The sequence below is a fragment of the Cadophora gregata genome (assembly GCF_030347475.1).
Source record: "Cadophora gregata isolate MNR1 chromosome Unknown scaffold_2, whole genome shotgun sequence".
Taxonomy (NCBI): domain Eukaryota; kingdom Fungi; phylum Ascomycota; class Leotiomycetes; order Helotiales; family Ploettnerulaceae; genus Cadophora; species Cadophora gregata.
In genome coordinates this window covers 2,133,091-2,154,477 of record NW_026695925.1, presented here as the reverse complement: position 1 = coordinate 2,154,477, position 21,387 = coordinate 2,133,091, and the positions used below count along the sequence as shown (strand labels likewise).

At 48.1% G+C, this 21,387-nt stretch overlaps 8 protein-coding genes across 11 annotated transcripts; 1 reads left to right on the top strand and 7 right to left on the bottom strand.

The window, feature by feature from the left end:
• Window positions 1–218: 218 nt before the first annotated feature.
• On the bottom strand, window positions 219–1,764 carry ONS95_008003 (uncharacterized protein). The gene is made up of 2 exons (XM_058501535.1): window positions 1,055–1,764; window positions 219–1,005 (listed from the first exon to the last, which is right to left on the bottom strand). Exons 1-2 carry the CDS (start codon window positions 1,310–1,312, stop codon window positions 346–348), a joined length of 918 nt encoding a protein of 305 aa, XP_058362855.1. The 5' UTR covers window positions 1,313–1,764; the 3' UTR covers window positions 219–345.
• A 186-nt stretch (window positions 1,765–1,950) lies between these two features.
• On the bottom strand, window positions 1,951–5,141 carry ONS95_008002 (uncharacterized protein). Of its 4 annotated transcripts, XM_058501531.1 has the most exons (4): window positions 4,938–5,141; window positions 4,154–4,812; window positions 3,442–4,096; window positions 1,951–3,313 (listed from the first exon to the last, which is right to left on the bottom strand). In XM_058501531.1, the coding sequence occupies exons 1-4, from the start codon at window positions 5,058–5,060 to the stop codon at window positions 3,281–3,283; spliced, it is 1,470 nt and encodes a 489-aa protein (XP_058362851.1). In that variant the 5' UTR covers window positions 5,061–5,141; the 3' UTR covers window positions 1,951–3,280. The 4 variants fall into 4 exon arrangements, with proteins under 4 accessions (XP_058362851.1, XP_058362853.1, XP_058362852.1 ...); XM_058501533.1 differs by having other exon boundaries at window positions 4,154–5,141; XM_058501532.1 differs by having other exon boundaries at window positions 1,951–4,096.
• Window positions 5,142–5,591: 450 nt separating this feature from the next.
• Window positions 5,592–7,673, bottom strand: ONS95_008001 (uncharacterized protein; the record flags this gene model as incomplete). The annotated part of the gene is made up of 6 exons (XM_058501530.1): window positions 5,592–5,712; window positions 5,760–5,917; window positions 5,997–6,163; window positions 6,254–6,395; window positions 6,500–6,805; window positions 6,879–7,673. The coding sequence occupies 6 exons, from the start codon at window positions 7,671–7,673 to the stop codon at window positions 5,592–5,594; spliced, it is 1,689 nt and encodes a 562-aa protein (XP_058362850.1).
• Window positions 7,674–8,015: 342 nt separating this feature from the next.
• ONS95_008000 (uncharacterized protein) lies at window positions 8,016–10,195 on the bottom strand. Its single transcript, XM_058501529.1, has 9 exons — window positions 9,737–10,195; window positions 9,599–9,677; window positions 9,459–9,490; window positions 9,337–9,408; window positions 9,182–9,287; window positions 8,915–9,113; window positions 8,834–8,855; window positions 8,673–8,719; window positions 8,016–8,591 (listed from the first exon to the last, which is right to left on the bottom strand). Exons 1-9 carry the CDS (start codon window positions 9,920–9,922, stop codon window positions 8,369–8,371), a joined length of 966 nt encoding a protein of 321 aa, XP_058362849.1. The 5' UTR covers window positions 9,923–10,195; the 3' UTR covers window positions 8,016–8,368.
• A 482-nt stretch (window positions 10,196–10,677) lies between these two features.
• On the bottom strand, window positions 10,678–11,698 carry ONS95_007999 (uncharacterized protein; the record flags this gene model as incomplete). The annotated part of the gene is made up of 3 exons (XM_058501528.1): window positions 10,678–11,255; window positions 11,403–11,480; window positions 11,542–11,698. 3 exons carry the CDS (start codon window positions 11,696–11,698, stop codon window positions 10,678–10,680), a joined length of 813 nt encoding a protein of 270 aa, XP_058362848.1.
• Window positions 11,699–12,197: 499 nt separating this feature from the next.
• On the bottom strand, window positions 12,198–14,915 carry ONS95_007998 (uncharacterized protein; the record flags this gene model as incomplete). The annotated part of the gene is made up of 4 exons (XM_058501527.1): window positions 12,198–13,204; window positions 13,286–13,471; window positions 13,621–14,793; window positions 14,852–14,915. 4 exons carry the CDS (start codon window positions 14,913–14,915, stop codon window positions 12,198–12,200), a joined length of 2,430 nt encoding a protein of 809 aa, XP_058362847.1.
• A 480-nt stretch (window positions 14,916–15,395) lies between these two features.
• Window positions 15,396–16,359, top strand: ONS95_007997 (uncharacterized protein; the record flags this gene model as incomplete). The annotated part of the gene is made up of 2 exons (XM_058501526.1): window positions 15,396–15,585; window positions 15,704–16,359. The coding sequence occupies 2 exons, from the start codon at window positions 15,396–15,398 to the stop codon at window positions 16,357–16,359; spliced, it is 846 nt and encodes a 281-aa protein (XP_058362846.1).
• Window positions 16,360–16,967: 608 nt separating this feature from the next.
• On the bottom strand, window positions 16,968–19,483 carry ONS95_007996 (uncharacterized protein; the record flags this gene model as incomplete). Its single annotated transcript, XM_058501525.1, has 3 exons — window positions 16,968–19,184; window positions 19,234–19,425; window positions 19,481–19,483. The coding sequence occupies 3 exons, from the start codon at window positions 19,481–19,483 to the stop codon at window positions 16,968–16,970; spliced, it is 2,412 nt and encodes an 803-aa protein (XP_058362845.1).
• Window positions 19,484–21,387: the final 1,904 nt, after the last annotated feature.

The following is a 21,387-nucleotide window of genomic DNA, read 5'->3' as shown; positions in this document are numbered from 1 at the left end:
TCCATTTTGCTTTCTTCCCTTCGCGTGGTTTCGGTCAATGAATTCTGAGATTCTGGACTGTTCTGCATGGTACCGATGTCCTTGAACAGACTTGTAATAGTATTAGCAGTACATAGACTCTTCTCAGATCCTAAATAAAGTATCCATATTGAAATGTTACTACTAAGAATTCATCTGAGCGCAACTTTGTGACTGGTGTCTCTCACTCTTGAAAACGAGTATTGAGAGAGCTCCACATCGGCCAGTACTCCGGGAGGCTCTTCTCTGCAGTAAGGAGAGAGACATATCGTGGAAAGTACAATGCACATTGCGCAGACATTCGAATTGAAGCAGATTTTATTGATATCATGACGAGACATTAACGTGAGTCTGGCTGGTATCTCTCGTCGTAGTATTCTCCAACAGCTCGCCCTCCCGTAACTTCTGTCTTAAAATCTCCAGCATGACCCTCTCCTCGGCATCCATAGACAACCACCTGGGTATCACAATACGCTCTCCATCAATCACAATCTTCCCATCTCTGCCCTGGATATAGTCATCGAAACTCGACGACTCGGCATTCTCATCCTTCACCTCCTTCTCTGTCTGCTCCTCAACATCTCCTTTCTTGGGTCTATTGAGATCAACCGGCGTCCACCAATAGACAGGAAAAGTCCGCTGGATATTATTGACGACACAAGCTACTGCCAGCATCAAGGCGCTTCCAAGGATGATCAGAGGGACTAGCATCCAGCCAATCTTCTCGATGTCAGGTGAGGTGGAGGCGAGTAACGCTGTTGCTCCAGCTGGAGGGTGAATTGTTTTCGTGATACCCATCGCCGCAGAAGATAGACCCACGGATAGAGCACCTGCAATCCAGCGAAGGTTCTCAAAGTCAGAGTTCAGTTTGAACAGTTTCGTAATACCGACCCCAATTACAGAAGAGAATACCTGGCCGAGCAAGGCATTACGTGGTTGGCTAAGTGGTGAATCGATGGTGTTGTATTCCAAAATGGCAGCAGCGCCCTGGAACAGGATAAGTAATTACCTCTAAAACACAGAAATCGTGCCATACCAAACTGGCTATTATGATAGGAGCTCCATCAGACTGCAGCTTCTCGGTCTGAAATACCGCTTCGATGACCAAAATTCCACAGAACGCCCCAATGAAAGCCCAGAACCAAGTCACCACGTTTCCAACGTTCTTGGTGGGTTTCTCTCGGTGCCCTAGAAACCATGATATTGGTTTTGGGAGTAGGTGAAGTCGTGAGCGGGGTACAATGCGGTTGATGTACCTGTCGACATCGAAATTATAGGAAGAAATGCCCCTCATCGAATCTCCAGAGGAAGCGACTTGCTTTACTTCAATGAATAGATTCCGAGAGGGAAATTCAATTTAACGGAACAAAAACTGGTTAGGAAATGCAGAGAGCGAATACAAGACGTAGATGAAACAGAGTAGCCATACTCATGTCTAAGTAGGAAAATTTCGATGCTCCATAAACCCGAATATTTGGAAGTACCGCACGCAACTTGACGCAACAATGACAGAAGGATTGGGTATCTCCGGACCTAGGTCGCACCAGGCACAGGCAGCCTGGCCAGGTACAAACAAAAATTCATGTCATCACCGCCAACTCGGGCAAAGTGGCTCCTCCCAGTGATCCAGAATCCGGGGTAGAGCCAGAAAGTAGCGCTTCCTGCGGATTTCGTGACCTAACTACCGACTCGAGCCAGCCAACCAGAATAGAACCTCGCGACTTTAATTCATGTTGAGCCAATTACGGGACTGAGAGGGGTTGTTATTATATAAGAGTTTAAGGGATCCGGAATGCTATGTGTCACTAGCGTGGTTGCAGAACAAATCGTCATTCAGCACCCATCCGGATGATTTCAAATCACGTGGAACAAACCGATCCTCCTTTCCGAACGCCGCCCGAGCTGGAAATACCGAGTTTAATCCTTTAGAGTGAGATTGTGTTTCTACAGATTTGAATATGCTGAGAACTTGTAAGATTCTACAATGATCGCGGGGTGTTGGAGTTTGGGCTACTGTAGCAGAGCCCGCCTTCATCCCTGTTCTTGGCCTTGCTAGTCACCGGGCCATCCCGCACCCAATTCCATGGCACTCGAAGTTTCACCGGCATTTACACAGCATTTACAATCTCCGGTTCTTTGCAGAGCAGCTCATTGCCAACATTCAGCGAGACCTGGATCTCCAATACGATACCCTTGTTCACAAGTTCCAGGGGTCTCTCTGGTAGGGACAAGCAATCCTCAGAATGGCAATCTCATGCTGGTGTCCACAGACACCACGAACAGCCAGTGGCGTATTTATCTCGCGCAGATTCAAAAGCTTGCTAAGCTTTGTTTACTGATACCGTGTTATCACCCACCTCCGTCACCGCCGCTGCCCGAATGCGATGGGCCTGCATGCAGCTGACTCGCTCCCGACAAACACGCCATGCTTGAACAAGATGGCAAATTGTGTACGAAATAGATCTGGGATAAACCGTATGTGTGACATATTATGGGGATGGTCCATGAAGGCAAGCATTTGTGCTTTGGCACGGACGTATGTTCTGCTACCTTGTTGACTTGACACGTCCCTTAAGCGAGGGAAAAGGGGTAAACGCATGCTCCACTTTCCTGGCGCAGTCGCACCTACACGTCAGTTATTCTCCACGTTCTGTAACTCTGTTGCATATCGCAGAATTGTGGCTTGGGATAGAACTCGGATAATGAACTGACTTCGATGGCAAACTTCAAATGCCGTCAACACCTTATTAATTTGTGGCATATAACTGGCCATACTCTGATTATTGAAGCTGGGGCGGTCACGATGTTCAGCAGCATGTACTTAAAATAAACTCTATTGATATTTATTGTATCAGAGATTCACATTTACTACAGAATCTTTCTGGTATCAGCAGCATATACTCAATCAAAAGAGTACTCGATTTCATTGGAAAGATGTAATTGTGCAACCAAGTTGCTGGTACTGCTCTCCAAAAATCTCAAGTCGCCTACGCGGGGTTCGCCAAACTGGTAAACAGATCCCAATTTTAGATGCGCAGTACAATGTCAAGTACATTTGAGACCCCTGCGCTTCAATCGTGCCAAGATAATGCTGCATTTGTGGATAGCCAATGCTATCATAGGGCAGAGTAAAAGATACTCTCCTATTCCATCCCAGTCATTTTCGAACATAGATCAATCGATAGCTCAGACTGCACAATCAAAGGCTGATCAGTAGTCTGAGTATTCAACAGTAGAAAGCTCGATCGCTAGATCTACAGTGCTAGTTGGATAACCTGGACCCGTTCCCAAACACCTGGATGCAAAGAAATCAGTAAAGATTGGGGCAATAGTGATCTAATTGGAGTGGACAAACGATGCATCTCGCAAGTGTGTAGAAAAGTAGTTTCTGCCAAGCAACATGCGCTCAACCTGGGGACTCACTGGGCTTTTTTGCGCCAGATTCTGTAGCAATAGGGGAACACTAAGTGTTCGAACCTTGTTACGCCTGGGCATGGCCCGTTCTATGGTCTTTGGGCTGATATATGCGCTGTTGTGTCGATCATGCGCGTCATGATCGAAGTTCATTGTCTCGATCCAACCATGATCCATATGGTTACTTGATGGGTTGATCAAGATGCCAGGTTCAATTGGGATATTGCCAGTCGACGAAAGTCCGTTTGCAGAGGAGAATGTGAGCGCTGCATCTCTTGGCAAATATCCTTTCATCTCTTCCAACGCAGGGGTACCATTCGATTTGAGAGAACTGGCTACAGTTCCTGACCACTCAGGATTAAGACGTTCGTCATCCACCACCCTTAAGAGAATGGTGTCCTGGTCAATGTGAAATGCTCCTTTGCTGATGATGTAATCCTCGACATCAAAAGCATTCAGGTACTGAATCGTGGGGTATGTCTTCTGTGCCTCGACCAGAGCCAGTGCATCAATCAACGGGTTGAGAATCTTCGGTTCCAATCCCGAACTGTTAGCACTGAGATACTGTAGAGATAACGACGAGCTATATCCAAACACTGCTCGTCCTAGGGCTCGCAATGCGCGAAAGCCAGGACCAAGGAACCACCGAAGATTAAATATCAGCCTGTAAACATGAACTTAGCGAAGTCCATCGCGCCTTGGAACATGGTGCACGACTCACTCTTCCTTGGTATGATACATGAGAGCGAACCCGTACATGTTCATTATTATATCGTAGTGTGAGCCGCTTACGTCCATGAGGTATTCATACGCAACACTGAGAGTTGTCTGGAGCAGCTTCACGCCAAAGGAGCCGTCCAGTTGTCCCAAATCGGCGCTTTTAGGTGGTGAAAGTCGTCGAAGGACCTCGGGCTGTAGGCCAAACCAGCCATTTCCAAAGACCTCTTTCTTCAGTAGAGTTGCCGGAACAGGATTAAAGTGCTCTGGAACTAGAAGCCTTGGTACTGGAGCCGTTGTAGACTTTGTTTGTCTGTTATTTGGTAGTGAAGTAATCCCAACTGTAGGTCGTGTGGCTTTTCCTCCATACGAAGAGTTAGATCCTGGGTAAAGCGCAGTGTCGATCACGTCATCCGAATCATCCATCACATCTTTTGCTAATGTGACAAACTTAGATGTTGCCGCGACCAGACTATGGGTAGTTGCTGGGTCTTTTTGTAATGCAGCTGATCGAATCAAAGAATCGCTTAGGTCGACGAAAACGGTGCTCATATCTTGGATACATGCTTCGAGTGACTCAACTCTACCCTCCAGAGATTTGGTTGCAGCCAATTTACGGAGACGGAACGCCTCCTGGGCTCGTCGAATTTGTGCCCTTCGCTCCTGCTGACTTTAATTAAGAGGTACAACGGAAGTGGTGGATGGAGAAGAGATATTGGCATCATCAAAATAAAGCAAAGTTCATCCAAATAGACTTGCGAATGCTCAAATTTAGAAGAAAAACATACCTCTGGCACTTTCGAGTTGTCTGAGCTCTTCAATGGTCTTCCTCGTGACTTCTTTCGTGGTTGTTGATCGGAGGCTAGGTCTTGACGCTTCGACCTCCATTGTGTAGGAATTGATGGATCCATATCTATATCCTTACTAGATTGCAATAGATAGTTGTGCTCCTATCTAAACATCCAATGTTACCAACTCTGTCTGTGTAGAAGTGAAGTCGCTGAGATGACTTGACTGCTGAGAAATCAAGAGATTGGTCATCATCGCTTACGGCTTCCAGTTGCACACGTGCAGGTTCTCCTAAGTGTTGAAGAGCAATTTTTACGAGGTCTCCAGCTTCATATCACATGGAAATTATTTTAACGTCCATCCTAAAGCATGTTTGGTGCTGTATCCTTGTGTAATCGTACATGAAAGACTAATCATCCCACCCCAACAGGTTGTCAAGACCATCAACACTTCCCTCAATCAAAGCTTATTCCAACACGCAGTCGATGTGCTGTCAAACACAGTACGTTACCCCCACATTAATCATTACTCTCTATGAAAAACTTCGGAAGGACTGGCTTTGTCCCCCAGACGCCCCTTATAAGCCATTTGTTTGTGCCGGTGGACCATCCCAGATCCCCCTTCGATGTACATCTACAGTGTCTCTACATCCATTAGTTATTTTGAGTAAGACCTACCGCTGGAGGTGAAGGAGCTTGGGGAGCATTGGCGTGGATTACTGCCAATCGAGCTTCAAGGTACTGGTCAGAGACAAGCCCGGCTCGGTTGCCCTCACTGCAGATGTAAGCTTGGTATACAAACTCGGGAGTATGGGAGCTTACATCAATACGTCCTCGAGATATGATTCATCTTCGGAGGTGTTCCCAATAGTATTGCCCATCGACAAAGTCCGAACGTTCAAGTCCAAATGTCCACCCTCTGGCCAATTCAACCCCCGAAGCTCTTGTCTTGATGCTGCGACGGAACTCAGACTCATATGCTGTAAGACTTAGTGACTATTTCAGATCAAGAGCTCTTCTGTAGACTTGGCTGTTATTAATATCTGAGGAGTAACTCACCATAATGATCTGCGCAGCTTCATATCTGAAGGTGTGGGAGGCGATGGTCTTTACGTGTGAAAGAGCATAGTCCTTGTCGAACTGCTCGTGATTTGGATTTCGGATGGCAACGGTGATTTGGTTGGCAGAATCGAGATTGGCTAGCCATAGAGCGTCGTACTCAAGCACTGCCGCATGTTAGCATTGACTGTGTAGTGGGCTGACAGATTTTGTCTCGGTAGAAATTGAGTTCGATTGGGCGACCTGGGGAGACGTACACTGAATCCACAGTTCGTAGTCAAATGTGAAATGCTTGATCAGTCCAATCTGCTCAATGAAGTTGCCTCTTGCTGTGTCATCGGCATCTGCATTCTCAGGTTCGCTCTCCTTGAAGAAGGTGTGCAAGACCCAGAAATCATCCTATCCACGTCAGCACACACACTTTGATTGCAGAACAGAGCATGCCATCCAGAAGATAGGAAAAATGATGCGAGATAAGAAAGAAATTCATGTGTGTTGCGTACCAGGTCTGCATCACCGAAGAAGAAAGAATCGACGTCAACCTTCACGTACACCTTGGCATCGTTCGTATCGTACGTGATTGGATCAGTACAACCCCAAAGCTCGTAACCCTTGATGGCCTCGTGGCGTGTGTGCTGGCAGACGTGCAGCAAACTTGGGACGAGGCGTGGGCGACGGTGAATATCAGAGATGATGCGGAGTTGGCTATGTTCAGCATCATCATCGGTCCGATCGAGGGATTTGGGGTCAGGAGCAACACGTAAGAATCTCTTCTCCTGGTGATACTGGACAGCGATAGCGATTGACCACTGAGCTCACCGTTAGTATCCCAGCTACTGGGCATTCTCCATTAAAGCAACCCTCAAGGTTATGTTGACTTACAATTTCTTGTTGCAACTCCATAGGGAGCTGGGGGAAGACGGTGAATGCTTTCAAGTGCGGGACTTGGGGTGCGAGCAGCGGAGGAAGTTGATGGACTGCAGCGACAGTAGGCACCGAGGATGAGCTATGCGTCTGAACAAGTATACTTGTAGAGACTGCTGTCCCTAGGACACGTTGAGTGGTTGGGGAGCTTGAAGGAGTGTGCGCGACTGTGCTGTTTGACGTGCTGCGGCGCGCTACTGGTTTATTTTCAACTTCGCGGGCAGGTAGATTGGCTGCGAGTGAGCTCTTTCGTACATTGGAACGAAGAGCAGGGTGACTTGACGCCTTATAGGGACCTGAGAGGCTTCTCTGAGGCCCCGATTTAAAGTCGCTGTTGTTGGCAAACACTGACGACGATGGAAGACCTGAAGTACTTTTGCGTGGCGCAACCTGAGAACCGCTGATCTTGACACTGCTCGAACGTGTTGTATTGGCAGAGAAGCTTCTATTGATTGCAGGTCGTCCTTGCTCCAAAGTGAGGTTTGAGGCCACTGGGATACTGCTTTGCTGCGGAAAATAAATTGCAACAGGTGATCGAGGAAGAGAAGTGGAGTCCGAAAAGGACTTTTGGTCTGGAGAAGGTCTGCTTTGAGCCTTCGCACTGTTCAAGCGTGAAGCCAGAGTCTGGCTGAGGGCCGACATCGTTCGTTGACCGCGCGCGCGAAAAGAGGTGGACCGGGAAGAACGGACAGTAACAGCTCGAGGTCCTGTGAAAGGGTCCTCGAGCCCATTAGTCTGATTCAAGTTTGTCATCTTCGCGGTGTGTGGATGAATTGTTGAACCCTTGTGGTTGTCTTGAATGAATAGAGAGTATTGTTGGACTATAATGCTTAGTTTTGTTTTGCTTGAGACAATTCGGGGTGTGCAAAACAACCTGGTGTACGCTGGTGAAAAATTTCAATGATATTAATGACCTTGGATGAAGCAAATAACACGCTAGTGCTTATATTGGTGGTTATACTGGTACTCTAAGGTCGCCCTGAGCCTTGGTTCTGAGGATAACAGACTCCAGACTTGACCAAAACAAACGTGGGGGATGTCCAGACCAAACAGATCATACTCTTGACAGAAGTTTTGGTTGGCTTCCAAGTACACAGGAAAATTCATTCTGCATTAATAAGTAGGCATGTATATCTAACAATCTTGTTAGACTCTTCTTATACTTCCGGCTAGAATGTGTTGCCTGCGGAGATTGCATCATAATGTGATTCACTTTCAGTTCGCACTTGGCAGCAACCCAAGGAATGAATAAACTGCTGCAGGCATAGGGAATGTTCACAGAAACATCAAAAATTAACCATGGGGTTCAAAGTAACATTTATATCAGTGAACTACAATACTGATTAGCACGTCTCAAAAAGGAACAGTGCCGCGGTAGCACAACGACCACAAGGGCCTGTCATGACTTGCTTGACCATTGTATGTGCGGGCTACAGAACCAAACTAGCTCATGCTGACTTACCATCGGAAGTACCCCGATCACCCGGTCCAGTTCCATGGTATCCTTGCAAGTCAGCACATGGCACCGAGGTGATCTCGAGGAATGCAGTATCAACTCGAATCCCGAAGACGTCCTTGAATGTAGTATCTTCAGGGAGCAGAGGAGCGCTCAACATGATTGATCCCTTTACTCCACGAGGGGTATTGATATCGCTCGACAGAGTTGTGTTGCTGCAAAAATCGTCTGTATCAGCCTTTGGGTTCAAGGACGCCAATATGCCAGAGAGGGTTAGACGATGTGATGTAACTCACTAGAAGAATATTTGATTGTCACATAAGGTACCATTGGTCATAATTGGCTGCATAGATGAAGTTAGTACTGCCTTGTGCATTTGATCCTCCCATGTTGATGTGAAATTCAAGTCACCCTGGCACCGGAACCCCAGACAGCTCCTTGAAAAATGAAGACGAACCTGATTGGTTACATTAACGTAGCTAAGTCCATATGTCAGCTCTCTCCATAGTTGTATATGCTCCATGATCTGGCAACTTACAAATTCGTGTGCCAAGGTGTAACTTTGTTAATGTCCTTGAACTTCATCGCAACAGTTGGCCTCGGTGCTAGTTCGAATGCGCTATAAGCATTGAGATATCTTTCTTCCGGGCAGGGAGTATCTCCAGAGTAACCATACGCCTCGAGATCTGGGCTGAAAGTGGCAGGGACTGGAACTGTTCCATACTCAGGGAGAGCACCTGGGAGTTACATCAGCGTAACGTTCGCCTTGGCATCCCTTGGGAAGATCATCAGGGTGACTGCTCACCTATACCTAGAAGGTTTGTGGCTGTGATGAGGAGGTATTTGTTGTAAGTGTAGCTGGAATAACCATCATTGAAGAGGTCGACGAATGGAAAGAAGGTGTGGACAGTCTTTCTTCGCATCAGATGACTGGCCTTGAAGATTGCGAATGTCAAATACCTGGAAGTCGTCCACCTTGAAGCCTATAGCCTTGAGTCCAACATCGTGATCAACCCCAGAACGAACCACGAGCTGCTGCAACGTCAGCAGGCTCAGAAGGTAAAAGATTGAGTGTTGCGCACAGGATAAGAGTCCTTGGGAAAGCCAGGAAGGACTGTCAAACTTGAAGTCAGCATCACATGTTGAGATTATTCAATGATAACCACGCGACATGAGATATCAAATAATGCTGAGAGAGAGGGGTTCACAGTATAATACGTACGCTCACGATAAGCCTTTTTATTGATTCTCCATTGTTTCGGGATGAGAGACCGAGCAAGCTTATAGGAAATTGGGATGACCTGTTAGAAAAAGCAATATTAGACAGGCATTACGAGAATAGAAACAAGCTATCACCCACGAAAATGGTACTGTTGAAGGTACCAGTAATTCCGTTCGGGTAGATATCTGCGATTGGATTGGGAGCTGATTCTTTGCTGGTTGGGGCCAGTGCACCACTCTGAGCGCAAACTCCATTAAGAAGGAAGCTGCACAGAATAGCAATGTTCCATAAAGACTGAAGAACACTCATGATATGTTTGCGCATCTTGTTCTATGAGATAGCTTGAGTTGAAATGTTGTCGAACTGATGGTGGAGGAAGGCTGAGAAGGAAGATTTAGGAATGAACGAGGAGCCCAGCTTCAAAAGTGAATAGCCAGATGGAAAATCGCTTGAGGAGCTCAATCAAAACGTCGCTCCCCGAAGAAACAAGAATTAAAAAGTCTACGAAATGAAAACGTCAGTTTTGAATTTACAATCAGGGCAAAGAGGCAGCACGTCCATTTATTACACCCAGGGAATGCAGAGTTGTCTTAGCACACGCGGATCAGATCGTCTCCGGAATATCAAGCAAATTTTAGCTGCCGCTTGCTGCACTTTCATTGGCTTGGTCTAGCCAAAATTGGTGTAACAGACCGGGTGGGAATCTAAGTGTAGTGACCGGACGAACTAGATTGCGCTAGATCAAACCTTCAACATTAATGACAACATCGGACGAGAGCATGAACCCCCTGCGTTTGCGTCTGCGAGTTTCTGAACACAAAGGATCCGCCCGTCTAGATCTGACCACATATGCAGCGCCAGAACAACGACCGAGATATTAACTGGACAGCATGAATGATTGCCGAGAAGGTGGCAGGTCAGGGTTCACAGGACAGAAGGCCGCAACAGAGTGAGCGATGATTTCATCCAACGAAACCCTGCTTCGATTTGACATGTGCTTGGAATGATTCGAGAGCCTAGAGCTGTCCAGATTCAGTATTCAGTTCAGACATCCGCGGATAATGTCAACTACAGATCATCTAGGCCAGGTACATGTTGAACCAATCTACTCCCTGTTTCTCAGCATCATCCATAGCCTTCTTATCCTTCTCTGAAGACCAATCACCTCTGAGCGCAAATCCGTGAACTTGATATTCGTAGATCCTCAGTTCGTGGGGAATATCGGTCTTCTTCGCCATGACATCTTGGATTTGTCCGACGGTGCTATTGTTGAGGAGGGAATCCGAATCGCCTACCGCCAGTGAAAGAGGCTTTGAAACCGCATCGAAGTCACCCGGTACGGCCACAAGTGATGGGTGGCAAGCATAGGCAGCATCGACAACACTGTGAGCTGCAATAACTGCATAACGACCGCCCCAGCAGAATCCAATTGCTCCAACCTTTCCCGTCCCTCGAATTTGACGAACCGTGTTGATGAACGACTCGATCAAAGGCTTTGTCACTCCCTCGCGGTGCTTCAGCAGCCATGGCGGAAGGGTAGTTCCAACGGTAGCAGTGGCCTTGGTCTTGTCAATGACCGATAGATGCTCGCGCACCTTGAGAGGAGGCTCGACAGAGTTCAGGAATTCAAGCGGAAGGGAATCCCCCTGGTGGATATCTATACGCTTGATTAGCACAGGTTGCAGTTGTGTTACAATCCTTTCCTTGTGGCAAGATTTGTTGGTGTCATTCGCGAACTTCAAATCTCTAGTATTTCAAGGGGTGGAGAACAACAATGGACAAGTTTAGGAGGAGGAGGCTTTACCTGGAACATAGCAATAAAACCCAGCTTTCGCGTAATTATCCGCAAGGAGACGAACGTTCTTGAACTCCCATCCAAAAACTAAAAGAAAAGGTCAGAGAAGACTTGAGGAGAAAAACGAACTGTTTTAAAGGAAGCTTACTGTCCACAAGAAACACAATAGTCTTAGCTTTTGAGCCATCTTTCGGAGCTGCAATATACGTTTTCAAGTTGTCGATAATCTCAACTGAGCCTTTTGGCTCTCCACTTTGAATTCTGCCCGACAGGCAACAATCACTCATACCAATACCAGTAGACATTGTGAGCAGTCAACGACACAGAAGATGATAGTAATTGTCAGAATTGCAGTTCAAAAACTTCGAATACGAAACCAACTGCAAAAATCAATGGGAGAGAATAAAGACTGAGGAAAGGTGGGGGTTCACTACCGCTGTGTTGCTGCGATGACGTTTATATAGATGCTCGTGAGCTTGCCGCAGTCTAAACTTCAGTGATGCATATTTCTAGGAACAAGATTCACGTTTATTGGGTAATCGGATGTGGCAAATGATATCGGACATTAGTTATTCTCTCTACTATCGGTCGACTAGAACATCTGCTTGGGGGGAGGGGGGGGGGAGAGCCAATGCTAAGACGGACACCTTGTTGGAGAGTTGAAATCACGGACAAACGGCATTGCAAATAATAAGACTCGGTTAGTGGAAGATGCCACTGGAGGTTATCACGTTTCTTTGGGCAACTTCCTTGTCCAATCATGATCTAACGCCCAAATTGGGGTTCATTTTTTTTCGAATTTTTTCAAGAAGTGTCATCGGTGGCTATTTTTACAATATCTCCAACTCGTATTGTTGGGAACTGGCTCGTCTTCGTGATGCCCTTGGACGGCACATGGCACATATGAGTACCAAAGAATATTTTCGAATCAAATCTGCGTGTCTTTGCCAAGGTTACGAACGGCTGGTCGTTCTTCTCTGCTGTATCCTGATCAATGCAGATCATATGGCACCTTCGACAAGATCCCAACATTTTATATGTTTGCTCTCCTATACGTATTGATGTCCAGTGGTCTTCACCATAGGGTTCCTGGGTCTGGGAATGTGGAGACGCCAAAACAATGTTGGCTCGAAATACTGACGCGGAGGCAGGCCTGCCGCCTGCTCTTGAAATTTCCTTGTTCAAAGCATTGAGACTGGCAATATTGATGGCCAGAATTGGGCTTTCATTCGACAGCAAGATTGGCCTCTTCTTCATTTCAGTGTCCGAATCGGGGGGAGTTGGAGGAGCCAATGTTTCTGGATCGTGGCTCGCTTTTGGTGCGGTCAACTTGGGATCCTGGTGTTTTTGCATATGTGCCTTTGCATGCCTCGTGCAGAATCCTGACCCACCAGCTGGAAAGCGAGCGAGAGCACACGGAACGCCGAGTATCCTGGAGAAAAACTCATTGATATCTGGCCGTGCATATGTGTGCGCAACAATAGCGTCTCCGCAAACACGGGATGGCTGTGTAGCAGTCACTGATCCGAAAAGGGCCGGATTTGATGAAAGAGGCACCGAAATATTTTCGGCAGATCCAAGATAACCCACGCGTAATACACCTTCTGCAAAATCAATCTTTGGCCGAAATAACGCCATACGTGGGTGCCGCTTTTGGCTCAATGCTTGCCTGGTACCTTGATGGACCAGACACCATTCCCTGTCCCAAGCAAGTCCCTCTGGTCTCACTTCCCAGTCCGTGTTGAGTGGGACGTCAAGACCACCACAGCTCTTAATCGGGTAGACTGTCAAGCTTTCCACGGTAAGCTGGCCTATCCCAGAGATCAGTCTGCGTTTTTTGAAAGTAATCGCGAAATATGCAGTGACATGAGCAGTTTGCGAGGAGCTCTTACCAGAGTATTCGATACCTGGATTCACGGCAACAACAGGCGGAATTACGCTTTCTACATAGAAGTCGCTGATAAAAGCAATGAATCCGTCAATATCACTCATCGTGGACATAGCGCCGATACTTGCTCGAATAACGCCGGTGATCTTTCCAGAGTATATGTCTGTTTCGACACCACATCTGAAGCCCGCTATCCTCGCAATTAGTAATGCTCTTCTCGAAATTGCCAAATGTCAACAATGGTTTTCTTCTTCTTTTCTTTGTTCTTCCTTGAACTTGTGATAGACAAGGATCTCGTTTCAAGCTCAGAGGTGCAGATTAAAGTAAATCGTTACCTACTTGAAAAATTCTTTCGCATCTCCCACGCTTCAAGTGCCAGACATGCAGCAACACCTCCTGGGTTGCATAACCCGCCACTCCTGATGTGAAATTTGCGGACAGCTGCCAATTTCTCAAATTCAGTGTTACTGACCCAGGCTCCTTTACTGTTTCGCAAGTTGAAAGCGATGATAGGACCTTGACTCCCAGCAGTTGTCTTTGAAGCAAATCCATGGGAATACATTACGCAAACGGGGTCCGAATTGGCATGCCGGAGTGACACCAGGCCGTCATATAATCTTTGCGCTAGGAATGCTGTATGGTTTGCAATTTGCTCCATTGACCCATACAATTTCTTGTGAACATCAATAGCGGCATCTAAAGCCAAGATATTGTGAAAGGAAAGTGAGCCATCTTCCAATGCTTCGTGGAGGGAGTCTTCTTTTGAGGCATGCCATTGCTCCTTATTGCACAGTACCACGTCAACTGTTCCGCCACCAAAATACTTGCGTCCCTTCAAGATAGCCCCAGATTCCTTTCGGATAATCAGAGCGCCGAGATCCGGAAAGCCAAATATCTTGTAAAAGCTCAGCACTGTGAAGTCTGGAGATGTATCGACATTACTCAAATCCAACTGAGCTGTCGACACAAAAGCAGACGCGTCCAGTAGTGTATAGGTCGGCGAAATAATAGGGCTATTCCGGGCTCTTGCAGTCCATGAAAGTGGCAACCGTCTTCCATCCATGTTCGATTGAGCAGGATAGGCGAAGAGGTTTTTTGTTGACGGTAAGCTGTCTTCCGCGAAAGAATCGCCAGCCGAGAGCCACTGCTCTACATCATCGTCGTCAAGACATCGACTCGTTCTAGCATTCTCTCGAACGCCAACAAGACTCGTATGTGCATCTTGATGATAAGCGTAGTTGAAACCTCCCTCGCAATCCCGGAAGGCATCCATGACAATCTTTATTGCAGCCGTCGCATTTGCCGTAAATACAATATCAAAAAGCGCAGGGTCGGCGTTGAAGAACCGTAGCAATTTCAGACGTATGTCTTCAATTCTGTTTGTCGATAGTTGGGACGAAGGCGAGGCCGAGTGAGGATTGCCGTACAGATTGGACATCATGTCAGACATGAATTTCTCCATGAGTGACTTCGAATAGAGCGTTGTGCCGGCATGGTCGAGGTAGATGGCATCTTCATTCTTCTGTCAGCTGTCTGTGTAGACCTCATCCACCTGCAGCTCAACACTTACCCTTGAGCATAGGATACTCCTCGTTTCGGAATGCTTCTACATCGCGGTTGTATCCATTCGCCATTATCCAAGCTTCTCGCAATGCGAAGGGAAGTGTGGCGAGCTTTCGAGCTTTAAAGAAATGGCTACTTCATGCAATGCAAGAGCTTGTCCTAGTGACCAATCCTCCTCGGATTGTCAAACAGGTTCGAAGATGCTTTGCCCTCCTGGAGAGAATAGCATAAACAAGAAGTAAAGCCGGATTTTCATCTTCCTAAAAGACCTGGAATGTCTATGGCAAAGAAAGCAACGCCAACGCCAACGCGGAGCTCAGCGAGCAAGAGTGCAGGCGTGGAAAAGTGGTGGATGTTCCCCAACCTTATCGACAATCGGAGCTCGCCTTTGCCCTTGAACTACCAGTCTACCAGCCCGCGCTTGGCGTGGAGCTCTCTTAGCGGATTTCGTGCCTGGAAACTACAATCAGGCCGCCACGGACATCGCGACTGGAGTGTGCTGGAAATATTTTGGTTCGAGGTCATGCTAATCGGCACATCACACATCCAACATGCTCCGCCCAATATTACCACGAGCGCGATTCTGCCTCAACTCTTTCCGTCGGTCACTAGTCACTGTTCCAGAGATCAATCCAAATTTCAGTAATGGAGTCCCTGGGCTGCTCTCGACAGCCGGTTTCGATATTGCATGGACGCAGTATCAAGGTCTGATGGTTGAGAAGCTCAATAACCTGATAGCCGGTACGCTGACTGCACCCTTCCACAAAGAGTCGTCCTCGAGCAAAGATGCTTTGAGCTGGCATTGGAGCTTCTTGAGAAAGCTTATTTGAGGGGAGGGACGCTGGCTAACTCTTTCTAGGAGGAGACTACGAATCCAAACCACCGAAAGATATCCTCATCAAATACGCTCGCGATCCAAATTCCGCTCCCATTTTCAACTATGCATCAATGGCATTTAACAATCACTTTTTCTTTGAGGCACTGTCACCCGTGCCAACAGCCATCCCAGAAGCCCTCCAAGTCGAACTGGAGCAATCTTTCGGTTCCATTGAGACTCTAAGGCGCGAGTTCATTGTCACAGCAAGCTCGATGTTCGGCCCAGGTTTTGTCTGGCTGATGAAAAATCGGGCGGGAAAATATACGCTACTCTGCACATACCTGGCTGGCTCGCCGTTTCCCGGAGCTCATTATAGAAAACAGACGGTGGACATGAACACGGAAGACAAGTCTGTATCAGAGGCGATACGGAGGTTGCAGAGAGAAGATCCTGTGAACACTGTTGGAGCACATGGACAGCATAGTGAGAAGAAACTTGCACCTGGTGGAATTGACATCACACCTGTCCTCTGCATCAACACGTGGGAGCATGTTTACGTGGCAGACTACGGCATGGGAGTTGGTGGAGCCGGAGGCAAGAAGGAATATGCTGAGCGTTGGTGGCAGGCTATCGACTGGTCTAAGGTGGAAGATAGGGCGAGGCCGTCCCAGGGAAGGAAGCCAAGTCTGTTGATGTGATCTGCATTGTAGCATATCGGGAGAATTCAGACGGAAATTCGGGTAAGGGGCCCACGGCGTGTACTATACTGTACGAAGACGATAGGAATTGGTAGAAGGCTGTATATGATCGGCAATGATACCTTGGGCACTGCCATTACTCAATGGCTACGTTATCTGCTAAGCGAGCCGAAAACTCCTCTAGTGAGGCTCATAACCTAGCTCTGTTTTGATCCCTTGGACTCGCATCCTGGGATACTTGTTTTTTCTTTGCATTGTTGCCTCTGTTTTCAAAATTTCTCAAGTTCGCTTGTCCGTTTATGCAAATTAAGTTACGGTAGCAATGCTCAGATTTGGTTTCAATCAGTTGTCATTCGAATTAAACTACTATTCAGAAAGGAGTGTTCTCTTCCCAATCCAATCCCAACCATCTTCGACTTCAAGTGAAGTAAAGGGCATATTCAAAATCAAACGCCCAATAAATGCCGCCCGCTGAAAGTATTCTCAAAGCTCTCGATCATAAATCGAAGTGAAGAATGCACAAATGCCGCGCTAAGAATAAAATCAAACTGGTATAATGGATCCTCCTCAATGAGTGTCATCTTTCTTCTTTTTGGTATTTTCGTATCTTAGATCATGTTACCGTTGCAGTTAACTTCATAGCCGTCAGCCTTTTGCTTCAATGCTTTGGCAAGCATCAGCTCTCTCATCCAATCGATGCGCTCATCTCGGCTCTTGACAGCAAAGTAGTGAGTCTTTGTCTTCGCACCGGCGTCCTTGCCTTCACTGCTGCTGGCACCCATGCCACTTTCTCTCTTCTTCAACTTTACACCTTTGTCGATAGCGGCGGGAATGAGCTGGAAAGCAAAGGCAGACTCGTCTCTTTTGTCCTTGCTGCCTCGGGAAATATTCATCGCCTTGAAGGCTGCGTTGAGCTTGGAGCCGGACGCGAGAGACGAGCAAGCAATTGCATAGTCATCAACATCTATGTACTCGAGAGTCTCGAGTGCGTTGGCATCCTTATGCATGGCAAGACGAGTGCCTTTGAGGGTGAAATGGTGTTCGTGCCATTCATGGCGGAGCATCTTAGTCTTCCGCTTCTTCATCCAGCCTTGAGCTGAGATGTCGTCTGCAGTGCGCTGTGCAGGTTGCGTGATGGGTGACCATGGGTAGGAGTTCGAGTGTTGGTGGCCTGGGTGGGTAGGAGGCTGGATCTGATGGGCGTGGAATTTGGTCTGGGTAGGGGGAGCTGTGGAAATGTTCTCGTCGACACGAGGCATGGCGGGGAACGATGGTCGACGCGCGGAGGTTCGTGACTGTGTGCGGGTTGGTGGTGCGGCTGCAGGAGCGGGAGCATGGCGGTATGACATGTTGGGCGGAACAGACTGGGAAGCATCTCGTGCAACGGGGCCAAGGGGAACGGCAGTCACGGGGATATCCATCTCAGAGAATGGAGTGCCGAAGCGGTAGACAGCCGTGTTTGGGGATTGAGTTGCATTGCGGAGATCTGGGGACATCGCCTCGACACGCTCCATGCGGTATGGAGAGAAGGCATTGGCGCTTGCAGACCTCGGTGGTGGTTGTTGTTGCATTGGACGAGGCGGTGGAATTGCAAGCCGGGGAAGGTTGTGAAGCTTGTTTTGGGTAGGACCAGCTGGGGCTTGGAGCGTTGGAAACATCTCGTATGGAGGAGAAGGGGGCTCTTCTGAGGACCATTGCACATGATGTGGGTCCATGTGCTGGAATCTGAGGAACTGCTTGACATTCTCCTGTGGATCACGAAGCTGGACATTGCGAAGACTCGCTTCCTCTAAGTGACGGAAAGCAGGGACAGTAGGGCCGAGAACATCGGAGGAAGCAACAACAGATGGTACAGCATCGGAGACAGGTCGAATAGCTTCAGCAACAGCGCCAGCAGTAAGTGGATTTCCGGGATCGCCAGCGATCCAGATAGATCCACCCTCTGGGCTTACTGGGTGATCTTTCTTGAAGTTATCGATCAATCGCTGCTGCTTCCTCCACTTGGAACAATTCTCTCCTTTGGCGCACTTGTGGGGCTTGGGCATGAGTTGCTCTATACCGACGATGGAGACGGATTCGAGAGGCGAGATGATGTCTGTTGGTCCACGCGCTCGGTGTCGTCTGCGAGAACTCTTGCGACGCTTCGGTTCTTCATCTGAGCCACATTCCCCATTCCTCTCCTTTCTGGATGTATGTCTCAATGGTCGTTGGAAACCATTCTGTTGGAAGTCGACACAGGGTGAAATTGCCTCATCGATAGGAGTTGGGGGCTTCGGTGTGCCAGGTGCACTACCTCTGAGCACATGTATTTCGTTCCATACCTTGGTCCGTTGTCCGAAGGAGGGGATGTCGAGCTCTCGGAGATCCTCAAACTTGAGAGTTATCAAGATTGCGCCCGATATATCATTTTCTTCGAACTTCTCAACGATTGATGGCTCGAAGCCAGCATCGTACATCCATCTCGCAACTTGGCGTGGCGTCCATAGTGCGACCTCGTTCAAGTTCAAGTTCTCAACGGCATCTGTTAGTGAGCTCAGATGGCGGTGGTGGCGTGATGGGATCTCGGGAACTTTCGGCGCATACATTTGCGCTCTTTGGAAACTCGATGGGCGCGGAGTCAAGGGTGACATTGCCAGAGTATATTGATCTTCATCTTCTTGGATCGAGGAGTCAACGGAAGCTCGGAAAAGATGCGGTCCTCGAGGACCTTCAACTGCTGGTTTTGCTGAGATATCGAAATGGAAGCCACCGAACTCATTGGAATTCGGGCTGGGCGTATGAACCTCTTCAAAGGAGGACAGTGTCCTGTCACTTCTTCTGCTACTCTGGTTTTTGTCAGTTGGCGCAAGACATACGAGAGTCTCAGTAACGTACCGAGTTGACACTGTGGCGTGGAGAGTTGTCTTCTATTTCGCTCATATCATCCTCGAAGTCTGTGTCGAATTCGGTCGCCTCGGACATTGGCCGTGGCGCCAGCGCCTTCATGTTAAAAAATGCATCTCTTGGCTGTCCCTTTTGGAACATCTCTACTCTGGGGTCGATGGGTGTCATTGGTGATGTGGAAGGCTATTCAAGAGTCAGTACCCCCAGCGGAATCTACCTTAGTGGGTCGCCAACATACCATTGTGCCTGCTTTATAGTTGGGTATCTTCAGTGAGGGTATTGCTAGAATACTAGCTTTTGCCGTTGCCGGTTAACTTTCTAGTATATGCCGAGGATGATTACAGTATGACAGTGGTTAGGAAATCGCAAACAATCAAAAGTGGTAGAGCGCAAAAAGTCCGAAACATCAAGAAAGAAGACGCTGAGGATGCTGGCGCTTGGTCGAGTATATGTATCGAGCTCAACCGCCTCGATATCATGGGCTTTCGTCGTCAAAGCGCCAATGGCCAGCATAATGCTGGTATGCCGTCTGCATTGTGACCTGTGCTCAGTACTCTGCATGAGTGACTGTGTGACTATTCTTGACTTACTTGCTGCGAGCGGCTTCCTTCACCGTTGGCTGGAGAAGCGGTCGTTCGGTTGTCGGTGCAGATAGAAACGACCCCACGATGCAGCAATGGCCAGTAAGAACAAGGTTGCTGCAGGCGAGGCACAAGACTGCAGGATGTCCAATGAGGGGCCGGGAAAAGGCATGGATTTTCCATGGTCACTACAGGATATACTGTGATTGGGTACGGAATTAGATTTTACGCGCCCACCTGTCTCTCAGTCAAATCCCAGCAGCTTCGTGCGATTCGTCTATCCAGCAAGATCCAGATTTGTCGACGACCAAGAGTGGCATCGTTGCTACGGGACAAGTAGGACCCTATGTCTGCTAGAGGGAGCAGAAATCTAATGTTTACCACCTGACGGCCAATGACGCTCAGAAGATGGCCTGAGAATTGAGAACCCCTTTTCTCGCGAGTCGTGAAGAGGGAGCGGGCCGATAGCTTGTAGTCCATCCGTACAGCCTGTGGAGAACAAGGTGCGGGAGGAAGGGAGGAAGGGACCGGCTGCTTCCATATCTCTAATAATGGGAAGACTTGTAGTAGGCCGATGGGGAGATCACCAAAAGTCGGGGGCTAGGAGGGATGATTTGGCAAGAGGATCTGGGGGCTAGGGGTCACCTTCCAGTCCTCTTCACAAGGACAGCTGTGCGTGCCATATAAGTTTCTACTGCTGCAGGTATGCCATGTAGCTCTACCACGGAGTGGTCATCCTGCAGGTGCTGGGTGATTATTGTGCAGAGTAGTTCATCTGAGATTTGCGTTCCGTGTTCAAACGGCTGTAAGTGCGAGAGGTGATGTGCTGCACAGAATGTTCACTTGATATTCCAGGGATCACATCAGCCAGATGCACGAGATCCTCGCCTTCACTGTCCCGTCCCGCCCCCAATCCCAGTCCGTGGCTGGCCGTGGCGTTCTGGATATGGAAGAAGCGAAGCCGGACCAACCCCCTCCTGCCCTCCTGGAGTCCTGGTGTAGGTACTGTACCATGCTGCCATGTTCATGTTGCACCACTTTTCGACTTACTTTTCCGCATCGCTATCACATCCATTGTGCAGCGATCACAACCCCGCTTCAGTTTCTTTGTATTCTGAACTTGGGCCGCGAGGATTGTCTCAGACCTCAATGGATCCATATCAGAGATGAGGGAGGTCCAATTGTTCAGTCAAAACTTCAGACAATTAAAGTCCAGCCAGCTGCGCAAATATTTTCTGGTCACGAAGCTGTCCTGTCAGTGGCAGGATCTCTCAGGATTGCAAGAGCTGAGGTCCGCGTGACAAAGCATTGGGCCGCCTTTTGCCGAATATAGGGAGCATTGGATACAAACTGACCGTTGAAACCTCCCCCATTCTCAACGACGCAATTTTTGATGGGCCCTCATGTGGCACGACGGGGAATTGTCTCGTTACGTGTTTGACCCGAGATATAATGTCGAGCTTCTCCAGGTCTCAGGCAAGAGCTGGCCAATTGATGTGCAGAAAGCACACACACATCACTCATGTGACTGAATGTTGATGCGAGATTCCTTGCGAAATACTAC

Coding starts and splice junctions, on each gene's coding strand:
- ONS95_008003 (XM_058501535.1), bottom strand. CDS start 1,312: ATGAGGGGCATTTCTTCCTATAATTTCGATGTCGACAGGTACATCAAC. Junction 1,006..1,054: donor CTATCATAATAGCCAGTTTG/GTATGGCACGAT, acceptor ATCCTGTTCCAG/GGCGCTGCTGCCATTTTGGA.
- ONS95_008002 (XM_058501532.1), bottom strand. CDS start 5,060: ATGGATCCATCAATTCCTACACAATGGAGGTCGAAGCGTCAAGACCTA. Junction 4,813..4,937: donor ACAACTCGAAAGTGCCAGAG/GTATGTTTTTCT, acceptor TAAAGTCAGCAG/GAGCGAAGGGCACAAATTCG. Junction 4,097..4,153: donor ATGTATCATACCAAGGAAGA/GTGAGTCGTGCA, acceptor TCATGTTTACAG/GCTGATATTTAATCTTCGGT.
- ONS95_008000 (XM_058501529.1), bottom strand. CDS start 9,922: ATGCGCAAACATATCATGAGTGTTCTTCAGTCTTTATGGAACATTGCT. Junction 9,678..9,736: donor CCTTCAACAGTACCATTTTC/GTGGGTGATAGC, acceptor TTTTTCTAACAG/GTCATCCCAATTTCCTATAA. Junction 9,288..9,336: donor TCAAGGTGGACGACTTCCAG/GTATTTGACATT, acceptor ATGCGAAGAAAG/ACTGTCCACACCTTCTTTCC.